Here is an 18,741-nt window from a genome sequence, read left to right as displayed (position 1 = left end):
GTATCCATGAAGCCTTTGGATGTGAAAGTTTTCTAGGATAGGGTGTGCCCTTGTGAATGAGGAATTGCACTAAGCCCTTGGCTCCTTCCATCCTTGCATTATAGAGTGGGTCCGGGGGGTGCTTGAGCCTTCAACAGATGGAGACCCAGGGACCTTGGATTTGTTTCAATGACATTGGATAAGAATAGTGGGCCGTTGGGGTAACTTATCCTCAAGTAGACCTAACACAACAATGCAATTAATACAATTCTGCAGACCTTAATTGACAATGGCACACTCATCTGAATCTAAGTCACCTTCCTTCTCGCAAAGGTACCTGTCCTTCGGAGTTTCAAACAAAAGTTCTCTTCTCCGAGCAGCAACACACTTGTAAGTCTCCCTTGGGACTCTGCTACCATGTCAGAAAATAGAGAGCTGCTTGCTGTAGCCAACTCCCTGCAGCGGAAGTCTTGTGCCAAGGTTCACACAATGCAAATAATCGTCTTGTGCACACAAGTGTCACTGAAGTAGACAAATAAATCTATAGGAATAGACAGCCATGTAGAGAAGCAATAGAATATTTCATATGCTCCCAAAGAGACCAGACCATGTACAAAGTACCCTGCTCAAAGCGTGCTATGTGGACAGCTTTTTGCTGCTCAACCTTGCACCAAACAAAGGGTTTCACCTGTTGTCCTAATACTGTTCACCTTCCTCCAGCATCCTCCAAAATTGATCTCAAGATCAGGACTGCACTGCTCCTATGAATGCACTCCTCCTTGCTCTTCTTCCTGCTGAAGGCCAGCAGACATGACTGCCACAAGTACACCATCTGCTCGACCCCCAATGAGCCCCCTATTTATAGGACTTGACAGCCCCCATGTATTAGGCCGACCAGATCCACAGGCTGGCCAACCAATGTGTGTAAATCCCAACCAACCAGCCCAACTGCTGATGTCACCATTTGGTACTTCTCTCAAGAAATAAAGTATAATCTTTATTAGAATTGACTTCGGTCAAAGAATGTTGATGGTTAACTAAGAATAAGTTTTATTGGTTTACTTTTACTTACAATTGGTAAAAGAGAACTATGGGATGCCCACAAGGGCATAGGATTAGTCCAAGAACTAGGAATCGTGCATTTCGCTAACCTTTAATGGGTTAAAGTGTTGGAGTTTGTGTAGGACTTGGAAGAGTGCTAAAAGGCTGAAAAAGATGGAGCAAGTGGCAAATAGCAGGTCCCACAAGGAAAAAAGCACCTGGGAGATGGTGCCATTAAAGAAGGCCCCACGGGGTCCTAAAAAGGATGTAAAAGCTGCCCCAAAGCGGGTAAAAGCAGGAAAGCTCAGTTTAGCTTTAAGAAAGCAGGTCTAGCTTTTAGCTAGGCCAAGTCTATAAAAGAAGGGCCCTCAGAGCTCCTAGATTCATTCAAGGTTGTACTCAGCTTCATGCTCTTATTGCAATAAAGACCTTTGGGGGGGGGGGCAGCCCTATTTCTGGCCCCTAGTGTGGTGCATTGTCTTCTTCTCTCCCTCCCAGCACTCCTCTTTTGCAGCAAATTCCTCCTATTGTGCTTCCGCACCTTCCCAGATGATTGTACAGATGATTCCATCCTCATAATCTCCGTCTTTTCACACGTTCAAGCTGCCAGAAGGAGAGGGTTTCCTGCAAAGTCTGTTCCAGCCATTAGAGAGCTGTCTAACTAGGGTTCCAGCCTTCCCGAGGGCTCCAGGACTGTTACGAACTGTTATCCAGTCAATTGGAAGCCAACTTACTACTGCAAATTTGATTTACAGCATATCAAGGTGTGCCACGCCTGCTGCGATTGGTTGTAGAACTGCGATTTATTGAAGAGAGAGTTCCCGAGGTCTCCAGATTGGATTTCAGCTGACTGGTCTGCTGATCCTGCCACATGGGAGGCTCCTTTTGGCCTGCCTGCTGTCTGATTGGCCGACTGCCCTGGCCTCTGCCGACCTGCTGCAGCAGACTGCCAACTGGCAGTCCCTTCTGCTACTGCCCCATGTGCTGCGCTTGCAGAGCCTACTGCTGCCAGCACCTCAGCCGTCATTCAAGGCCCTATGCCACTCCTCGGCAGCCCTTCCATGCAGACACGTGTCCTGCTCGTGCTGCCCACAGCCTGTATGCTGCCCATGTGGCAGCCCTCTCGCCTCTCTCAAATCTGCCACTGTGGCAGACTACTTCTCTACCCATGTGGCATGTCTGTGAACCCATCCTATGCTGCTGGTCATCCTCCCTATGTCCTCATTTGGCGGCTCACAAGTGGGGAGGTTACTTCTAAATTCTAAATCCGAACAAACATGCCCTGTTGTTGATCCATCGATCTTTGCACAGATCTACATGCCTTTTGGAGAATTCAGACCCTATGGCATAATGCATGGAAGAAGCATTGTACCCTTTCATGGGCCACAAGCCATCGTGAATTTTCTTATATCTAGATGAATCCAAGAACATTCCCAAACTCATCCTCTAAAAACCCAACATAGTACAGTTTCAATCTCACGATAGTCACTCATAAGATTGAAAACCATAAACTCCATCACGCATAGCAGGGACTAGCTACTATGACATCCCCACTGACGTCATCAGCGCCCACCAACAGTCAGTGTAGACCATAGTATAAAAGTATGCTCTCACACATACAAATCCACACACCCACACATACTTCAGCATCCATTTATACAAAGTCTTCGTACTGAGTTTCTGTCGGCACTCCGGAGGTGAAGGGCAAACTCAGCCATGACGAAGGCTAGCACTAAAGGAGAAGGCTAATCAAAAAGTAGTCCAAAATCTCTTCATTCAAGCTACAACTGCTTGTGAAGTCTATGAAGGAAATGGAGAGAGTGAGAGCTAGAGAGAGTGAGAGAGTCGAAAGCTTAGAAGCTGTAGTTGCAAAATAGAGTGTAAAAGAGTACAACACAAAGTGAGTAGGATAAGGTTTTGTCATAGTGACAAAACCTTAGTAGTCACTAACCGTAGTTAGTGAACTAACTGCAGTTAGGGGGAAAAACCTCTAAAAGAGGGAAAAGTGCCCCTAACTAACTTATTATATTACATTGGTCACTGCTGAATTATATCTATAATTCCAACACCCCCCTGCAGTGCCAATGTCATGTACAAGGCTGATCAATCACCAAACGGATATAAGTTCAGGGCACTGCGAAATGCCTCAAACTTCTCACGTGGTAGTGCTTTGGTGAAAATATCTGCAACATTGTCATGTGTGGACACAAAGATCATACTGATCTCTCATGCATGCAACTTCTCTCTGACGTAGTGATAGTGAACCTCAATGTGCTTCGTGCGAGCATGAAACACTGGATTCTTTGCCACTGCAATGGCACTCTGACTATCAGTGAGAATTGGAGAAGGACCCTCCAAAGACAGATGAAGATCAGCAAATAAACGTCTCAGCCAGACACATTCAACTGTTGCTGTGAAAGTTGCCCTGTACTCAGCTTCACATGATGAGGTAGCCACTGTAGATTGTTTCTTGCTCAGCCATGAAATGCAAGATTTTCCCAAAAAGAAACAATTGCCACTAGTGGACTGCCTAGTGTCATAATCACCAGCCCAATCTGAATCACTGTAGGCATGCATCTGCAAGTCACCCCCCCTGGGAAATAGTAAGCCAAAAGACTTGGTGCCTTGCAAATAACGGAAGATGCGCTTAACTGCCTGCCAATGCATAGTTTTGGGGCTGTGCATGTACCTGCTCACCTGAGATACTGCAAACTGAATATCAGGCCAAGTATTGCAGAGATATATGAGGCATCCAACAGCTTGACTGTAAAGTGTGGCATCAACTGATTCTCCTGCATCATGCATTGTGAGTTTCAGCCCCGGTTCCATAGGAGTAGATATGGGCTTACACTCTTGCATGTTAAATCTGTCCAAAAGTTTCTGAACATACTTGGACTGAGACATAACAGTGCCACGTCTCTCATGAGAGAACTGGATCCCCAAATAAAAGTGAAGCAGCCCCAAATCTGACATATCAAAGTGGGTCTGCAAATCAGTTTTGAAATCTGCAATTTTGTCGTCATTGGACCCTGTGAGCAGTAAGTCATCAACATAAAGAAGGATGACTAATATTTCCCCCCCATCCATCTTGATGTAGAGGGTGCTCTCAGTAGGACTATTGTGCAGCCCCTTGCTGGTCAAAAAGGCATGTATCTTGGCATACCATGCACGAGGGGCCTGTTTCAGCCCATATAAAGCTTTATTAAGCTTGCAGACTTGAAGTGCATTTGCTGTAATTCCAAAACCCGGAGGTGGTTTGACATACACCTCTTCCAACAAGTCCCCATTTAAGAAGGCTGTTTTGATGTCCAACTGATGAACATTCCACTCAAAATGTGCAGCCATTGCAATTACTGATCAGATGGTAGTCATCCGGGATGTAGGAGCAAAAGTCTCCTCATAATCTATGCCCTTTTTCTGAGCATAGCCTTTAGCAACCAGCCTGGCTTTATATCTGTCAATGGAGCCATCTGGCTTCCGTTTGACTTTAAATACCCATCGTGTGCCAATAGCATGTTTACCCTGTGGCAAGTCCACAACATCCCAAGTCTGATTTTTGGCAATGGACTGCAACTCATCGTGCATGGCATTCATCCAATGCACATTACCTTGTGCCTCTTCAAATGTGGCAGGCTCCTCTTCATCAAGGAGAGTACCTGCATATGCTGATTCCACTGAATTAGCACCTTCCATGTGCCTTGCTGCACTGCGAGTCCTGCCAGGTAACGGAGCATCAAGTTTACTCTCCCGGAGAGTCTGTAACAGCCAGTTTGGGACTGTTTTTGCTGCATGTATGTCTGCAATTTCTTGCTGCACCACTTGTTCCACTGCCTGTGGAGGAGGCATGACATCCTGTGGCGGAACTGAAGCATTTGAAGGTTGCTGTAAATTCTGATTTGGATCAGAAAAATCAGCAGGGGAACCCAAAGCAATGGGTAGCAACCCTTGAAAGACATCTTCTGAAGGTGAAGGCATTTGAAAATCAGCCCGAGTGTGAGCTGAATTTTCAGAAAATATCACATCTCTACTTACAATGATTTTGCGTGTAGCAGGATTGTAGAGACGATACCCCTTGCTTTCTGCACTGTATCCAACAAATATGCATTTGATGGCTTTATCTGACAATTTGTGCCTAAATTCAACTGGCACATGTGCATAGGCAAGGCATCCAAAGACTCGGAAGTGTTCCACTGAAGGCTTCCTGTCATTCCAGACCTCAAAAGGAGTTTTTGTTTTTAAAGCCTTAGTGGGAGCCTTGTTCAAAATGTAATTGGCACACATCAAACCCTCTAACCAGAATTTATGAGGCATGTGTTTGCTTTTCAGCATACATCTGTCCATCTCCATGAGGGTTCTATTTTTCCTCTCAGCTTTGCCATTTTGCTGAGGGGATAGCCTGACTGTGAGCTGATGCACAATACCCTTTTGTTTGAGGAAAGCATCAAATTCTGCAGATAGGTATTCCCCACCTCTATCCGTGCGTAATGTCTGGATCTTGAGCCCGGTTTCATTTTCAACCATGGCTGAAAAGTGTTTAAACACTATGAACACTTCAGATTTCTTTTTCAGCCCATAAACCCAAGTAAAATTGGAGTAGTCATCAATAAATGTGACAAAGTAGAGATGACCACCCAATGAAGGAGTCCTCATGGGACCACAGACATCACTGTGTATAAGCTGCAATTTGCGAACAGCTTTAACTGAACCATCCTTCTTGAAGGGAAATCTATGCATTTTACCTAAAATGCACCCTTCACAGGCATGTGGAGGAGGTATCTCAAGAGGTGGCAATGCATCAACCATTGAAAATTTCTGAAGTGTCATTAAGCTGTTGTAATGCATGTGGCCATATCTGGCATGCCATAATTCTGCATTTTGCATGGCAACTGTAGGGGTAGAAATTGCCAAAGCATGAGCTGCTCTTTTCTGAAAAATATCAAGCTGAAAAAGCCCACGCAGCAGAGTACCAGATAACATTAAGGCATAGTTAGCTTCCCTGTCCCGGACAGCACATTTGTCATCCTCAAAGATGACCTGAAATCCCCCTCTGTTAAGAGTGGACACTGAAAGGAGATTTTTGGTTATGCCAGGCACATATAAGACATCAGAAAGTCTGAAAATTGAGCCATCAATTGCAGTGAGCTCAACTTCTCCTGTGCCACGTACTGAATATGAGGAGTTGTTGGCACAAGTGACTTTCTTACCAACAGGAGGTGGATGCAAGGAAGTAAAGAGAGACTTCCTCGAAGTGATGTGCTTGGATGCACCGCTGTCAAAATACCATGTGTTCAGTGTTTCATCAACACTGAAAGCAGATGCATCTGAAGGAGAGTCAAAACTGCAAGTCAAAAATGCATATGTATCATCACTGCAAGAAGCTGTACTATCCCGAGCATCTGGAACAGCCAACCTAGAATCAGAAATGCAAGATAAAAAGGCATAATCTTGACCAACAAAGTTGGCTGCAGCATCCCCACTGTCAGATGCACAAGGGGCTGAATCTGAAACAGCCATTCCTGAGCTGTTTTTCTTTTCCTTTGCAATCCTTTTCCTGCATTCTGCTATGTGATGACCTGGCTTTTTGCAGTAGTGACAAAAACCCTTCTTTTTGGGCTTGCTTGCATCACTTTTAGCCTTTTGTGAAGGCTGTCCTGACCCACTGGAAGGCTGATTTGCTGCTGTTTTTGCCTGTCCCTTTGTTTTTTATTTGAATTTTGAGAGCATGGCTTGTTCACCTGCACGTGAAGCCAAATTTTTCCTGGTCTGCTCTTCCTGAAGCAGAAGTCCTATCAGCTCATGAAAAGAAAGAGGATTTGCACCCCCCCTCAATGATAAATTCAGCGAAGTGTGAAAGCTGAGATAAGACTCAGGAAGAGAATTCAGAGTGGTTGTAATCATCTCTGAATCAGGAATAATTTCATCTATGTTCAACAACTGCTCTCTGAGATCCTGTAGCTTAGTGAGATGGGCTGACATGGAGTCACCCTCCTCCATATGTGTATTGCTCAACTCTCTTTTTAAAAAGGATACCCTGGCATCATTCCGTGCTGCATACATGCTTTCCAAAATATCCCACGCTGCCCTGGAGGTTATACACGACCGGATATGCGGAATGATGGATCTTTTCACTGAAAGAGAGATGCATGACAAGGCTAAGGCATCCTGTGAATCCCATCTCTTTTGCTCAGGAGTATTGACTGTAGCTGCACCAACAACTTGTCCTGCAGCTGCACCTTGTGCACGACCTCTTCCACCTCCTTGCTGAGGAGGGGTAGCAGGTGCAATATCTGCTGGTCGGATTTCATCCCCATTGACATAATCCCATAAATTGCGAGAAATCAGAATATTACGTACCATGAAACTCCAGAGGGAGTAGTTGGTACCATCCAATTTGTCTTCCTGTGAAAGACCACCGAACTGGAACTCATTCTGATTTTGATGGGCCATATCTGAAAAAGAGATTGAAGCAGATACAAAGCTGAATTCCCTTACTGGGAATAAAATGCACAACTCCCAAAAACACAGCCAAGTACGGGCTGTATATGCAACTTAGATTTCTTTAGTTGAGCTGTCAGAAATCTGTCCAAGCATAAAACACTCTCCAAAATCTGCCAAAAGTGTTCCAAACACTCCAAGAAAGGCAGTATGTACTGAATACTCCAAAAAATGCTCTCCAAACACAAAAGCCCCAATTTGTGGCTAGAAATTGCAGCCAGAAAGGGGTAAAAATGCTAAAAGCCCCAAATCTGCAATTTTAATACAAAAGCCCCAAATTTCAGACTATATCTCCAATTTTTCTCCAGATGTAGCTCCAAAATTGCACAATGATTGCAATGTCTGCAATATGCAAAATGCCCCAAATATACTCGCAGAATACTTAGCCAAACAATGGCTGTCTGCAAAATTAGCCTGCCAAAGATCACCTGCTAGTTCTCTTGTACAAAACCAAGGAGGTACCTGCTGCTGTACTGAAGCAGATTCAGTACAGATTTACTGTACTGAATACTGTACGGAAATGCCGTACAGTTTGTACGGCACTATACGGCTAGTACGTCGACAGGTACGTAGACTATACAGAAATGATAACCTGTACGAAAAACAGGTACAAATACGGTACCAAATGAAGGAAATGGAGAGAGTGAGAGCTAGAGAGAGTGAGAGAGTCGAAAGCTTAGAAGCTGTAGTTGCAAAATAGAGTGTAAAAGAGTACAACACAAAGTGAGTAGGATAAGGTTTTGTCATAGTGACAAAACCTTAGTAGTCACTAACCGTAGTTAGTGAACTAACTGCAGTTAGGGGGAAAAACCTCTAAATGAGGGAAAAGTGCCCCTAACTAACTTATTATATTACATTGGTCACTGCTGAATTATATCTATAATTCCAACAGTCTACACGATTTCATTTTAGTCTCTTCACAAGGTGAAATTTGCATGTCTGCTAATACAGCAGAAGCATATACCTAGATGAATCCAGGAACATTCCCAAACTCATCCTCTAAAACACAACATAGTGCAGTTTCAATCTCACGATAGTCGCTCATAAGATTGAAAACCATAAACTCCATCACGCATAGCAAGGACTAGCTACTATGACATCCCCACTGACGTCATCAATGCCCAACAGTGAGTGTAGACCATAGTATAAGAGTATGCTCTCACACATACAAATCCACACACCCACACATACTTCAACATCCATTTATACAAAGTCTTCGTACTGAGTTTCTATCAGCACTCCGGAGGTGAAGGGCAAACTCAGCCATGACGATGGCTAGCACTAAAGGAGAAGGCTAATCAAAAAGTAGTCCAAATCTCTTCATTCAAGCTACAACTGCTTCTGACTATACCTAGATGAATCCAGGAACATTCCCAAACTCATCCTCTAAAAACACAACATAGTGCAATTTCAATCTCACGAGAGTCACTCATAAGATTGAAAACCATAAACTCCATCACGCATCGCAGGGACTAGCTACTATGACATCCCCACTGACGTCATCAGCGGCCAACAATGGGTGGAGACCATAGTATAAAAGTATGCTCTCACACATACAAATCCACACACCCACACATACTTGAGCATCCATTTATACAAAGTCTTCGTACTGAGTTTCTGTCGGCACTCCGGAGGTGAAGGGCAAACTCAGCCATGACGAAGGCTAGCACTAAAAGAGAAGGCTAATCAAAAAGTAGTCCAAATCTCTTCATTCAAGCTACAACTGCTTGTGAAGTCTAAACGATTTCATTTTAGTCTCTCCCAAACGAGCATCTAAATCTAAATCTAGCTGATAGGGCAACGCACCATTTAAGATAGAAAGAATTATCGCAATACCAGCAGGCCGCAACTTGGACGAAAACTTCACAAGGTGAAATTTGCATGTCCGCTAATACGGCAGAAGCATATACCTACATGAATCCAGGAACATTCCCAAACTCATCCTCTAAAAACACAACATAGTGCAGTTTCAATCTCACGAGAGTCACTCATAAGATTGAAAACCATAAACTCTATCATGCATAACAGGGACTAGCTACTATGACATCCCCACTGACGTCATCAACGCCCAACACTGGGTATAGACCATAGTATAAAAGTATGCTCTCACACATACAAATCCACACACCCACACATACTTCAGCATCCATTTATACAAAGTCTTCGTACTGAGTTTCTGTCGGCACTCCGGAGGTGAAAGGCAAACTCAGCCATGACGAAGGCTAGCACTAAAGGAGAAGGCTAATCAAAAAGTAGTCAAAATCTCTTCATTCAAGCTACAACTGCTTGTGAAGTCTAAACGATTTCATTTTAGTCTCTTCCAAACGAGCATCTAAATCTAAATCTAGCTGACAGGGCAACGCACCATTTAAGATAGAAAGAATTTTTGCAATACCAACAGGCTGCAACTTGGACGCAACCTCATCCTCTAAAAACGTAGTGCAGTTTCAATCTCACGATAGTCACTCATAAAATTGAAAACCATAAACTCCATCACGCATAGCAAGGACTAGCTACTATGACATCCCCACTGACGTCATCAGCGCCCAACAGTGAGTGTAGACCATAGTATAAAAGTATGCTCTCACACATACAAATCCACACACCCACACATACTTCAGCATCCATTTATACAAAGTCTTCATACTAAGTTTCTGTCGGCACTCCAGACGTGAAGGGCAAACTCAGCCATGACGAAGGCTAGCACTAAAGAAGAAGGCTAATCAAAAAGTAGTCCAAATCTCTTCATTCAAGCTACAACTGCTTGTGAAGTATAAACGGTTTCATTTTAGTCTCTCCCAAATGAGCATCTAAATCTAAATCTAGCTGATAGGGCAACGCACCATTTAAGATAGAAAGAATTTTCTTATTCTGCATTTGTGTGTTTATGACACAATGGCAATGCAATTGTCATGATCAATTCATTGCCTCCTTCCATTTAAAGTACCCCACTTGAGTTTTCATGAATAGGACCAATCATTGCATAGCTTGTATACCGACCCTACGTCTACCTTGGAGGATGGCTTAGTGCCTAATACCGCCCATGCGGTGTTGAAGATCATAACCTTGGCCTTACCAAGGTTGATTGTCAAACCTCCTTGCAAAACACCTCTAGGCCCTCTAGATGTCTATGTATGCCTATTGCTAAGAAGGATAAGAGGACGATATCATGTTCATATGACAATATCTATATCATCATGTTGGCAGCGTGCCCATCTGTGACCTCATCAATGTAGAGCACAAAAAGTGTTGCTGAGAGGGGGCATCCTTGCTTCATTCCAATCATGCTCTCCATCCAGTCTAACAAGCCATCTAGGGCATACTATGCCTCTGACTGACTCATATAGACTCATCACCCCCCAAATCATGACTTCTGGAATCTGCATCTCCTGAAGTTCTAATCATACGAGATAGTGGAGCCGTGTTAAAAGCCCTCCGTAAGTTTATAAAGTAAGAACTTTTTAAGATCTTAATCTCGCATCCTCGATGATGGCCCGTAGATTAAGGATGTGGTCTAGAGTGGAGTGTTGTCTCTAAAACCCAACTTGTCCCGAGGCCCACTACCCCTGTGTCTCTAAAAGTGTAGATCTCTCTCTGTAGTACAAATCTGTACATCTTGGCCCATGTGTAGCCAATCATGAGAGTGCGCTAGCTCGCAGTGTCCATGGGATCCCTTGCTTTGTGTATCGGTACTATGCCACCCATCCATGTCCTAAGTGTTGTAGCCCCTCATGGTCTTGGGTTGTCCTGTTATGGAGTCAGAATAATGCAGCCCGCACATTCCATGTGGCAAACACGGTAGGCCTAAGTAGGAAGGACATATCAAGTCTAGAAAGAAAGAAAGAAAGAAAGTTTATTAAAGTCTTCGGAAGACCGATGGGTCTATGAGACTGTGAAAATCCTGATACAACAAGCTGTGGTAGTGGAGCTACCAAACGAGCGTCCATACCAATGCAAAATGCAAAAATGTAGAATGGCAGTACTAAGTCCTAAGTACAACATAGTCATGTCGATGGTCGACTATATATCAGTCTCAGCATCGTCATCAATATCATCATCATCATCGGCAACAACAAGATATCAGAATGGATGAGGCAATGGAGGCATGAAGTTGGCAATAGAGTGTTGTTGGCCACTCAGAGGTGCGGTCTTGGCACGTCTCCCAGTCGTAGCTCTGCGTCTGACCAGGGCTACTGTGAACCCTGTCGGTCGAGCTCCGACTCTAAAGGAGGGGATGTCCCCAAGTGTGATATGTGTATCAACCCTCTGTCTAAGCTGTTGGGTCACAGGCTCTGGCTCACGGTCATGTCGAGGCCTCATCTCGTGGGGGTCCATGTGATCTAGCTGAAAGAACTCCGTGATAGAGCTCTAGAGCCGAGGAAGAAGTCTGCTCTTGTCTCCGTGCTCAATGTTGTCAAGAGTGGCAGCGGAAGATGTAAGCAAACTGAAGCTACAGAATCACACAGAGAACACTAGAGACAACAAGATGTGCCACAAACAGATCTGCTGTAACTCAGCCCATAAACCAGGGCAGCAACTGTAATACAAGGAGTCCTGAACAGGATGAGAAACAGGAGCTGCAGAAGGGGCTGAACTGGAGCAGAGGATAGGGGCACAAGGAGGCTGGAGCCTGAGAGCACAGAGGCTGGAGGAGCCTGGAGCGAGGAGGCAGGAGCCTGGGAACAAGAAGGCTGGAGGAGCCTGGAGCGAGGAGGCAGGAGCCTGGGAACAAGGAGGCTGGAGGAGCCTGGAGCGAGGAGGCTGGAGGAGCCTGGAGCGAGGAGGCTGGAGGAGCCTGGAGCGAGGAGGCAGGAGCCTGGGAACAAGGAGGCTGGAGGAGCCTGGAGGAGCCTGGAGCGAGGAGGCAGGAGCCTGAGAACGAGGAGGCAGGAGCCTGAGAACGAGGAGGCTGGAAGAGCTGCACCAGAAGATGAGTGAGATGTGACCCAGGGGATGGAGGTGTATATATACCCTCCAGTGGGAGGGTCGACTAGAAGGGGGTCGGCCCTGGGAGCTGGTCGGCCAGGGGCTGTCGGCCAGGGCAGGGGCCGACTGGGCTAGCCCCAGGATGGGTGCCTCTGGGTGCTCCCTCTGAGTGTAGGAATAGCCTCCGACCGATGGAAGATAGTGTCAGATACAAGTGCGGAACCGGGAATGAAAGAACCTCACGAGGGGCGGGCATACCCACAAAGAAGCCCTCACTCAGAGCAGTGTGCACACAAGTACACTGTAGACAGGAGATGCATATAATGCTAACAAATGTATCCTCTCACGGTGTCTAAGTGCCTCATGAATGAAACCTGCCAAACACCGCTGGTCGGAGTAGGAGAGGAAACAAGCCAAAATCCCATAACTATCCCTGAAGAGGCAATGGAAACGCCCTCGGATCTCATAGTACACAGGACACCTGAAGATGAAATGCTCCTCTGTCTCAACCTCCTGCATGTCACACAGTGTGCATATGCGCCTCTCCCTGGGTAGTCACTCTGCTCTACCGCTCTCGATGCGAAGTCTGTGTATAGCCCCTCATGATCCTTCGCTCGGCCATTATGAAGTTTCATTACGGCATCCTTTACCCCTCCTCTAGTGAAGAGGGTGCAGGGTGTGGGACGAGACGTGTGAGAGGTTAGGGACTAGCTGATTTGGGATGTCATAAAGTGTGCGTGCATAATCAAACCAGATCTGAGTGTCGGTGAGTGGCAGAGGGGACCGTCCTTCTAGAAATCTCCGCCGGAAGTCCTTAGAGTTGTTACTAAACAAAATGTTCAGTAGCTCCTCCTCGTTCCGACGAACGAAGTCTAGTTTCTTCCTCCGTACCAGTCTACGGTATTCACGTAGCATATCTAGTGCGCTCGGAAGACTGTTTTTGGTTTCGAATTTGAGTTGACGGCGTAAAGCCTTACACTCATCATCATACCATTCATTACAGGATACAGTTCCGGGGGGTGGTGGGCGGGTGGAGGGGGTGGTGTGGGGGAAAGCGTGAATGGCAGTCTCGTGTAGTGAGCGGGTAACAAGGGCAGCACGATCCTCTAAAAGGGGTATGAAGTCAATATAAGTGAGAAGTATGTACAGACGGCCAGAGTAAGAAGGTGAGTGATCCCGATTAAAGCATATATCGTGGTAGGTGGAGTAAGCACTGAGTGGGGTGGAAGGTGCTGTGTGAAGGGAGGTGGAGATGCTAAAGAAAAGGTATGTATGATCAGTCCCTGGGGGGAGAGGTGCTACAGTGAAGTCAGTAATGCGAGATGTGAAGATAGGGGATCCCATGATGTAATCAACAACACTGGAGCCCCCCCATGTGGAAAGCATGTGAAACCACCTGAAGTAGGCCATCTGTCAAGACCATTATAGATAATGAGATCATGTATCTTGCCGAGGTCTAATAGGGCCTGCCCATAAGATGAGAATAGACCTCGCCTGTCAGCCAAAACCCGTAGCATATCTGCCTTCTCAAGGTCAATATCTGGCAGTAGAGTGGAATCATCTCTGAAGTCAAGAAGTGGTACCTGATGGGCCCTTGTCCTCGCGTTGAAGTCCCCCACTAGAAGGACTTCTCTGCGGCCAGAGAAGTCAACGATGGACTGATAAAGGGCAGCAAATGGGGATGTCTCATCATCACCTCGGATATCTCTGGCAAAGTGAGAGGTCTCAGGGGTGAAGTAGCAAGCTGCGACAAACAGATCCCGGCTGTCCATGTGTCGAATCCGGATCCAAAGAAATCTGGAATGTGTATCTCTCTGCTCTACTGAAATGGTCCCCCGAAGTGTGGATCTGAAAAGGACTGCAACTCCACCTGAACCTCGAACTCCTCCTGTACCCCTCGTCTCATCTCTAGGCAGACTCCCATGTATACCCGCTGACTATTGAAAGAGGGCGCTCTGGACTCTGATGTGTCTCTGTATAAAAGACTATGTCGTGGCCTGTATAGGATTCCGAGAAGTTCCATGGTTCTGACCATAAGGTACCATTACAATTCCAAATGGTGCAGGACAGGGTCTCGGATATCTAAGTCTCAAAGACCCCGCTTCCCTATGTAGGGGAGGGGGCAAGTGCCCTACGGGGACCTGTAAGAAGTCGTCCCTCTCGTACCACTGTCCACTTCCCCTCCTTCCGAGCCTGATCCCGCTGCTGCAGCAAAGAGCGCCTCTCCTCAACCTGTAGAGGTGTGAGGTCCTCATCCATAGAGATCGCTGGCTGATCTCAAAGGACTGACCTGCGTCGTAGAGCTGAAAGTCATGCCTGAGTGTCATGGAACCGTATGATCAGGGGTTGCTCTCGGTTGGGATCTCTCCCCACCCGCCATGCCCTCTCTATCATGTGCTCAACCACACCCAGGGTAGCGGCCACGAACGCAGTCGCATCTACCATCGGTGTAGCCTCAGTGCGTGGGATCCCGCGTACTCTGATGTTGAGAGCCTTACTGGCTCTCTGCTGCTGCTCCATGAGGGTAGCGAAACGGTTACCCTTGCGGGTTTCTGTTTGGCCACGTCAACCCATCTGGAAGTCTCCTCAATAGCAGATTGCATGCTCGCAATCTATGCCAGTGTGTGAGATCATCATCCCCTCATGCCTATGAAGGTAGATCTATCCATTGCAGTCCTAAATCTGATCACCATTGGCTTTGTTGGTGCATCAGCTTTATCCGCTCTCCAGGCTGCCTCAAAGGTCGAATAAATAGCACCACCCAACAAGTGTGACCACTACCAGTCCTCTGTTGTTCCTCCTCATATCTTCTCCGAGAGCATCTGATATAAATTCTTTTTTGGGGGCTGAGTTACTTTCTTGACTACTTCCTTGCATTCTCGCATCTCTGTCTCCCCCTTGGTTAATTGCTGTGAAAATGCAGCAGGTTTATCATCCAACCCTTTCATGATTTCCTTGCATAGCCTGCATGGCTGCCTTTTCCTTTCTTAGTTGTTCAATTTTTTATTTCGACTCTTCCATTGCCTTGCATGCAATCTCCAATGGCCTCTTCATTTCCTTGAGTTGCTGCATCTCCATTTCCATGGCCTGCATTTTTCCCTTCTCCTGGTCATTTCCAGCTCCCACTCGGCCTTCTCTTTTTCTGTTCTTCTCTCTTATTCTTCTCTTTCTTCCACTCCTCCTTGCTTCCTCGTTTCAGTGAAGGCTTTATCCATGTGCGTTTTCTCACCCATCAGTGCCACATTTGTGGCTTCTAGGCTGTCAATCCTTCCAATCAACACCAAACTTTTTTTTTGAGGTCTGTGAGAACCTCAGATGTGGCCTTAGGTAGTGACCCCTTCAGGTAAGCGGGCATAGGCTGTTCAAGTCCCTGCTTCCCCCCTGTGTGTTCTACACAGTCTAGTGTCGTCATGGTGGGCATGCAGTCTGCAGTCCTACACTTTGTCCTGTCACTTTCTTTTAGATTTCGTACATGACTTTACTGGGTGTCCTTCTCGAACACCACCCAGCGCAACTGTACGTAGCCGCCTCCTCGAGACGCTGGCTTGAGCTGCAGATACTGGTAGGAGTATAAGAGATGATCTCTCATTGCTTGTAGCAGTGCCCGGTTGGGATCATCCCACAAGTGTGGCACATCACCCAAGTGTTCACATAGGAGATGATACCCTGCCTGGCTGAAGGGGGAACCTAAAGCCTATCCAAAGCAATGCAGCAGGAGGATTGCATGAGCATCTAGGCTCCCTGTAGATCTCAGCATACACAGTCACATTTGCTTGTGCTTTTACCCAGCCCACTTCTGGAAGTTTCTTGCTCTCACCTTTGTGGATGAATAAAAGTCCCAGTTTTTCTTCTCTATTTCCTGCCGTCCTTTCTGAGTATCGATTCAGGATGCATGTGCACCAACAGTGTGAGAGAGATCAGTGAGAGTTTGAATTCATTCCGCCGCATCGGGTTACTTGTTCGGTAGGCCCTCAACTCTAACAAGGCATGCCTTCCCTAAAGAGATGGTATCCTTTGCTTACCTCATGGGTGAAGAGAGAATCTTGTGCCCAAAGATCCATGAAGTCACCCCTCCTTCCAAGGAGTGACCCCCATATGTTTTGGAGGACAATGTTTGGGGACCATTGCTAGTGTTACAGCATGGAACATCTGGGTAGCACTTGTGATAAGGGGGACAGCAAATCTGACCTATTGCCATTCTTGTCGACACTTGTTTCGATATAATATTGATCTTGAGCCCGGTATAGAAGAAAGGTACGGAGCGTTCCAAGAAGACCACAGAGCCGTGACAACATTTCTACAAGATGGCCTGCAAGCATTTTTTGGATAGAGGAATCCAGTGGTTGTATAGAACTTCATGTTAGTTGTTGGCACTTGCTCTCAAGTACCCTAGGGAGCCAGCCAGTTCCCGATCGCACGCTGCAAGGGAGCTAGTCCTTTTCCTATCAATGCCTTATGATAGACTTTGTCTTTTTCAAAACATCTAATCGAAGGTTCTTTTTTCCTGGGAGAAAAAAAAAAAACAGGGAAGATACTCCCACATATTTACCAAGGACAATAACAGGCCGTGGGCACATCTAAAAGAAAGAAATGCTCACATACTTCAAGCTTCTTTGAATGCGTGCATTTGTCCACGAGAACACACCAGGTTCAACCGTTCAATATTCTGGCTCACAGAAAAACTAACTTCATCACAACTAAGATAGACTATTGTCAAGGTCCATTGGTTTGTGAGGATGACATTCATTGATAGACATCTTGTAAGTACTCTAAGCCATTCTGAAAGCAAGTTGGCTGTGAGGTTTCCAATTTGAGGATCCAGATATAGAGAGTCTGCGTAAGAAACTATGCCGGTGGTGTGCAGATTATCATAAGCAATGTTCGAGACGGATAGGTAAAAGGTAGGATACAAAGAGAAAGTCTCGTATAGAGCAAAGAAGATTGAACATGCGCATCTTAACTTCCACGTTTTATTGTCTGCAATGCATATACTTTTAAAATATCAATACATTATCCATTGTGTTTTAAGTCTTCAATGAATAAGAAAATGTCAAGGTACTTTATTTATTTATATTTATTAGTTCCCTCCTTGCTGCTTGGCAGCGCAGGCCACGGGCTATAGGCCCTTATAATAGACGGCCAATTTTTGTAATGGCCTTTTGACCTCCCCGTGAATAAATTTTTTATTTTTATTTTTTATTTTTGAAGGTACTTTATTCAACGTACGTCTTTGTAGAAGTTGGATTACGGATATTAACAACCTGGATAGCAACTAAAAGCCAAATAAAAGTTGACAGCATTTACAGTGGCTTGGGAAGGCTTGGATATTATTTCAAGGACCGGAAGAGCGCGAACGGTCTAAGAATTGAAAGGAAGGGCTCAGGCTTAGAGAGTATTCCAAGACCTGTACCCTAAAAACGTTATCCTAGTATGCAGCAGTAGCAAAATCCAAAGACAAGCCAAATGCTTGCTGGTCCTACAGAATCAACTCCCCAGTACTGGTAACAAACTAGGCAGGTCTGTTTTTGCGACGAAAGGCGGGCTGCTAAGCAAATTGCTTGGGCATACAGCCATTGTTTGCGAGGTTGCAAAGCAACCCAACACTGATCTGCAGGGTGGGCATTAGGCCAAGGCTGGCACCTTGGGCAGATGTACGTGAGTCGATTCAAATCAAGTGCTAATGCGAAGAGCAAAGAAAAAGGCAGATTGTTGAGGACCAGATCTAGAAGGGCGAAAGGTTGTATACCTCGGACTTGCCCTTGCCGAGAGGTTTGTCGACGACGTTGACATACTGCTTCGCTCGTCCGATCATCGTGTTGAAATGGGCGATCAAATGCAGCTCAAGGCTCAACGATATAGCGGCTTCATCATACACATGCTACAAAGAGACATCCTATAGAATTATATTATATATTATATATATATTATAGAGAGTGGATTTCCATTGAGCCATTAGAGCAATACATCTATATCCTATAGAATAATATATTAGCCAATTCATATATATTAGAGAGCCCATACATATCTATTACCTTCCCTACTCTACTTTGGCATTAGTTCGAGCATCCATCATTCACAACTTGTGGACTATTTCATCCTCCCATCGCATCCCTCTTAGGGCACGGTCACGCATGGCTTCTACTTTGGTAAACTGTTTTTGGTTGCCATGTTCACGCCAAAAGTTACATCCAACTTGGGTTGCAAGCAACAAATTTCTCCCATTGGTGGTGGTGTTGGTGTTGTAGGTGCATTCAATTGAATAAAGGAGGTGTCAAGCTTGTAGAGGCCATCCTTTTTGCT

General features: G+C 45.6%; 1 protein-coding gene across 3 annotated transcripts in view; it reads right to left on the bottom strand.

Moving 5' to 3' along the window:
- LOC147896263 (Transport protein particle (TRAPP) component) overlaps positions 1-18,496 on the bottom strand; it is a 63,161-nt gene extending 44,665 nt beyond the window's left edge. The window contains exons 1-2 of one of the 3 annotated variants that reach the window (XM_087382888.1): positions 18,474-18,496; positions 18,188-18,334 (exon numbers count right to left, since the gene is read on the bottom strand). In XM_087382888.1, the coding sequence (XP_087239014.1) occupies positions 18,188-18,253 (66 nt within the window). In that variant the 5' untranslated portion in view covers positions 18,254-18,334; positions 18,474-18,496. Of the gene's footprint in view, positions 1-18,187; positions 18,337-18,376; positions 18,452-18,473 lie in introns of those variants that run through there. The other 2 variants (XM_087382887.1, XM_087382889.1) reach the window with 2 other exon arrangements.
- Positions 18,497-18,741: the final 245 nt, after the last annotated feature.

This window comes from Dipteris shenzhenensis, chromosome 12, assembly GCF_047967505.1.
Source record: "Dipteris shenzhenensis isolate YYH24624 ecotype China chromosome 12, Dip_SZ_1.0, whole genome shotgun sequence".
Classification (NCBI taxonomy): domain Eukaryota; kingdom Viridiplantae; phylum Streptophyta; class Polypodiopsida; order Gleicheniales; family Dipteridaceae; genus Dipteris; species Dipteris shenzhenensis.
The sequence above is the reverse complement of the archived record's forward strand: the minus strand, read 5'-3'. Positions and strand labels throughout refer to the sequence as shown.